This window comes from Lagopus leucura, unplaced genomic scaffold, assembly GCF_019238085.1.
Source record: "Lagopus leucura isolate 7727_CA_CO unplaced genomic scaffold, USGS_WTPT01 Super-Scaffold_100001, whole genome shotgun sequence".
Taxonomy (NCBI): Eukaryota; Metazoa; Chordata; class Aves; order Galliformes; family Phasianidae; genus Lagopus; species Lagopus leucura.
In genome coordinates this window covers 2,035,710-2,039,898 of record NW_024962262.1, presented here as the reverse complement: position 1 = coordinate 2,039,898, position 4,189 = coordinate 2,035,710, and the positions used below count along the sequence as shown (strand labels likewise).

The 4,189-nt window shown below is 47.8% G+C and overlaps 1 protein-coding gene across 2 annotated transcripts; it reads left to right on the top strand.

The window, feature by feature from the left end:
* The first annotated feature begins 1,297 nt into the window (after positions 1 to 1,297).
* LOC122177982 (gap junction beta-6 protein-like) lies at positions 1,298 to 4,183 on the top strand. 2 transcript variants are annotated; one of them, XM_042867844.1, is made up of 3 exons: positions 1,302 to 1,365; positions 2,624 to 2,754; positions 3,198 to 4,183. In XM_042867844.1, the coding sequence occupies exon 3, from the start codon at positions 3,220 to 3,222 to the stop codon at positions 4,009 to 4,011; it is 792 nt and encodes a 263-aa protein (XP_042723778.1). In that variant the 5' UTR covers positions 1,302 to 1,365; positions 2,624 to 2,754; positions 3,198 to 3,219; the 3' UTR covers positions 4,012 to 4,183. The 2 variants fall into 2 exon arrangements, with proteins under 2 accessions (XP_042723777.1, XP_042723778.1); XM_042867843.1 differs by lacking the exon at positions 2,624 to 2,754 and having other exon boundaries at positions 1,298 to 1,365.
* Positions 4,184 to 4,189: the final 6 nt, after the last annotated feature.

The following is a 4,189-nucleotide window of genomic DNA, read 5'->3' as shown; positions in this document are numbered from 1 at the left end:
GGAAAGAACCTTGGGCTGACTGAAAAAATCAACTCGCACATCCGAGGTGCTTGAAAGGTGAAAACAAGTGAATAGGGAAACAGCAGAGAACACAACATTGAGAAAACATTTCTCTGTGCATATGCAAACTGTAGATACAGCAGGTAGTGGGGTGCAAAAAATTGTGATGAGTGTGATGAAAATATAAAGCAGTTCCTGCATGACAAATGTTGAACAAACAGTGCTTTAAAGATGGATTGATGGAATCTTGATGACACAAGTTGCTGCATTGGTGAGTGCGTGGAGCAGAAGAGTAGGGGTTAGCCACTACTCCTAGTGGTGGGGACAAAGCAAGAACCTGTGCTCTGTACAGACATACACTGTGGCACTCACCGCTCCACTGCCACTAGAACTACGCTTCCCCACAGCAGGTGAGCAATGGCTGTTTCTGCACGTGTGCTCAGCCAGGACTCTCCTTCCCACATTAAGCACTCTTGCTCCCTCCCACATGAAGGCAAGCAAAAGAAGATGAAAAGAAATAAAAGTAACCCTCAGCTTTACCACAGTTCTGGTTTGGCTGTACATGAAAGCCACCACAGCAGCACCGAGGTGTGGATTTCTTTCAAGCATTTACATTTACCGCTATCAAACTTTGCTATATTTTATAAAACAGAGCTGGTTGTTCTAGACATTTCTTCTCTATTAATGTTTAAAGATGTTACACACCTGACTGTTTCCTGTACCTCCAGAACAAACTCACATGGGCATTTTGCAGACCCACAGACCCACACAAGCGCTGGCTTCCCATACTTTGAAACCACGCAAATTACTAGAACAAGCTTATTTATTTAAATCACTCCTGATGGAAGCGTCTCTCCTTCCAGACACGCCACACAGTGCAATACTCAGGACAGATCTTCACCTCAACGAACGAACACACAGTTTCCAGCGGTGCTTTCACGTCCCTAGACAAGACCCCATCATGCCTGCAGCCGTAGGCACGGCATTCCACCACCGCTCAGTTGTTTCACACACAGCGCCGTTTCCCGGCAGGGCTTCTGGTCGCAGCGCTGTTAGAAGCGAGCCGAAGGCACCGTGCAGCCCTTCCCCGGGCACCGTGCGCTGGGAGCGCTGAGCAGCCCGCAGTGCAGGGCGAGCGCCGTGCGCTGCCACTCAGCTCTGTGCCCACACCTGGCCGCCGGCCCCGCTCCGCCGCCAGCGCCCCCGGGCACCCCGGCCCCGCCCGCGGGCGGAGAGAGGCGGCCTCGGGGCGGGTTAAAAGCGGCGGCGAAGGAGCGGGGAGGGCTTTGAGAGCTGTGGGACGGCGAGGCTGGGACCGGCCGTCCGCTGGCACCGCAACACGGGACCCCTGCCGTGCCGCTCCAGGTGAGACCCGCGGAGGGCTTGGGACTTGAGGAGTCGTGGGATCGCGCCGAGCCCCGGCCGGGATCTTCTCGTGCGGTGGGGTTTGCCGGGCGCCCCGCAGCCGAACGCACCGTTTGTGGGGTGGGGAGGAGCAGGGGATGTCCTGTCTGTCCTGTGTTCTTTTCTTCCACGACTTTCAGCTTCCGAACCGCGGTGTGAGCCCGCACCTGGAGCTGAGGTTGTTGATCCTGTTGGGATACGCCTCAGATGGTTACTTTCCTTCGGTCCTCGTTAGCCCCATTTTGTTCGTTTTATTTCTATGTTTTAATGGCTATGCCACAGGTGAGAGGAAATGCTTCACAGAAAGTGCAGTTATCTGACCACAGCCGTGACTTTGGATCAGCATAAAAAGCTGCACAGAATGCTGCCATTCTGCAGCGAGAACACAAGAAGCATGAGGAATTCCAGCCGCCTTTTCGAGGCTTTTTTCTTTTTTTTCTTTTCCTTACCCAACGTAACCTTTCCTCATGACAGTAGACGTGACCTCTCCCTCCTGCCTGGAGGCCTGTCTGTACAGGCTGGGCCCGCACCGCGGGTGTGTGCATCCCTCTCTGGTGGTGTAACTGCAGCGGGGTAAAGGAGTTCCTTCTCTCCCTTTTTTTTTTTTTTTTTTTTTTTTTTTTTTCTTTTGCTGTTACCTGAGAATTAGCAAATCTAAAGGCTTTGCCAGCCCGACGAAGCACACTCTGCACCAAGAGGAGCAGGAGTTCTGGTCGGTCCAGGGCCACTGTAGCTTTTCTGAATGGTAGACTGAGCCCTGCCCCTGGGAGATACAGGACCAGCTATGCAGGTTCCTGGCTGTGGATCTGAAGCGTTTGGTGGTAGCTTCCAAATGGCTGCTGAGCAGTGAAAGCCAGGTCCTGAGACCAAGCTCTGCCTTCAGCAAAACTTAAGCTTAATCGTCAAAGGGTGAACAGTGAATTTCCTTCAAGAGCAGGAGGAAGAGAGAATAGAAATGGAACTCCTCTGATGTTTGATTTCTTATTTAACTGGGGTGTGATATCATCTAGAAAATCAACGTAAACTTTTCAGTTGAAGGCTTTGTGCTCTCAGCCCTCTGGCTTGGTTAATCTCCTTTTTGGATGAGGTAGTGCTGAATGTGGAAGGGCAGGCTCTGCAGAATTGTCTTGTGCCTGCTGATTGGTGCTTTGTATGTGCACAGCCCTGACAGAGTTGACTTGAGGTTTCTCAACAATGAAATCAAATGCTGTACTCCTAGAGATGAAGGCTCTGCCAAGCAAAGGATGTGTCTGAGCTGCAGCAGATAGCCTTAGAGACCTGTTGGAGGCATCTGGGAGGAAGTAGAGCTTCTGATGGAGATGGCACAGTAGTCCTTACCTTGGAGGCAAGGCAAGCACCACACATCCTTCTAAGGCTTTGGCATTGGCAAAGAAATCCTATGAAAATAAATTGTTTTGTCAAGGTTATTTTATATAATTATATCATTTTCTATTTATTTGGAAAGTGCACTGAGAGCCTACCACAGAAAGAGAAAGAGGGCTTGGGGGATGCAGGAAGGAAACACTTGAAGGTATAACTTATTTCCTACCCAAAAACTAGTTAGAAAAATATCAAAGTATGCTAGTGTCATCATAAATATATGAATGGATAGAGTCTATTAAGCTGTTTGAATCATCCACTAATACAGACACAAATGTAAAGATAGACTTAACATGACTTAATTTGCCTACGACTTGAGTGAATGCTAGGAAATCCTCTTGCTTATAGAAAGTTTGGAAATGATTCTTTGCTGCTTGGAAACTAACTATTTGGTATTTTATGTCATCTTGCAGGTGAAAGAACACAGAAAAGAAGATGGATTGGGGAACTCTGCAGACTGTTCTGGGAGGTGTAAATAAACACTCCACCAGCATTGGCAAGATATGGCTCACAGTCCTGTTCATCTTCCGTATCATGATCCTGGTTGTGGCTGCGGAGAGAGTCTGGGGAGATGAACAACAAGATTTTGTCTGCAATACACTTCAACCTGGTTGCAAGAATGTTTGCTATGATCACTTTTTCCCCATCTCTCACATCAGACTCTGGGCCCTGCAGCTGATCTTCGTTTCCACCCCTGCACTGCTGGTGGCCATGCATGTGGCTTACAGGAGGCACGAGAAGAAAAGGCAGTTCAGAAAGGGAGACCAGAAATGCGAGTATAAGGACATTGAAGAGATCAGAACCCAGAAGTTTCGTATTGAGGGCACCCTGTGGTGGACGTACACTTGCAGCATCTTCTTCAGATTGGTCTTTGAAGCGGTCTTCATGTATGCATTCTATTTCATGTATGATGGGTTCCGAATGCCTCGCTTAATGAAATGTAGTGCTTGGCCCTGCCCCAACACAGTAGACTGCTTTGTTTCTCGACCTACTGAAAAGACAGTGTTCACTATTTTCATGATTGCTGTGTCCAGCATTTGCATTCTTTTAAATGTGGCTGAATTATGTTATTTACTGACAAAATTTTTTCTCAGAAGGTCTAGAAAAGCTGGAAATCAGAAACACCACCCCAACCATGAGAATAAAGAAGAAACCAAACAAAATGAAATGAATGAGTTAATATCTGATAGCTGTCAGAACACAGTTATAGGATTCACAAGTAGCTAAGGTGGTGTCAGTGCTGGTATTCACTCTGAAAAGGGTGAATGTTCTTTGTCTAATGGCTGCAAATAAAATTTGTTATACTAAACAGCTTCTGTTGGGGAAGATTTAGATGTGTAGTGACAGGTGTCAGCTATGCACCTGTTGAGGAAAAAAAAAAGGCAGCTTAAACATTTGAAAGTTA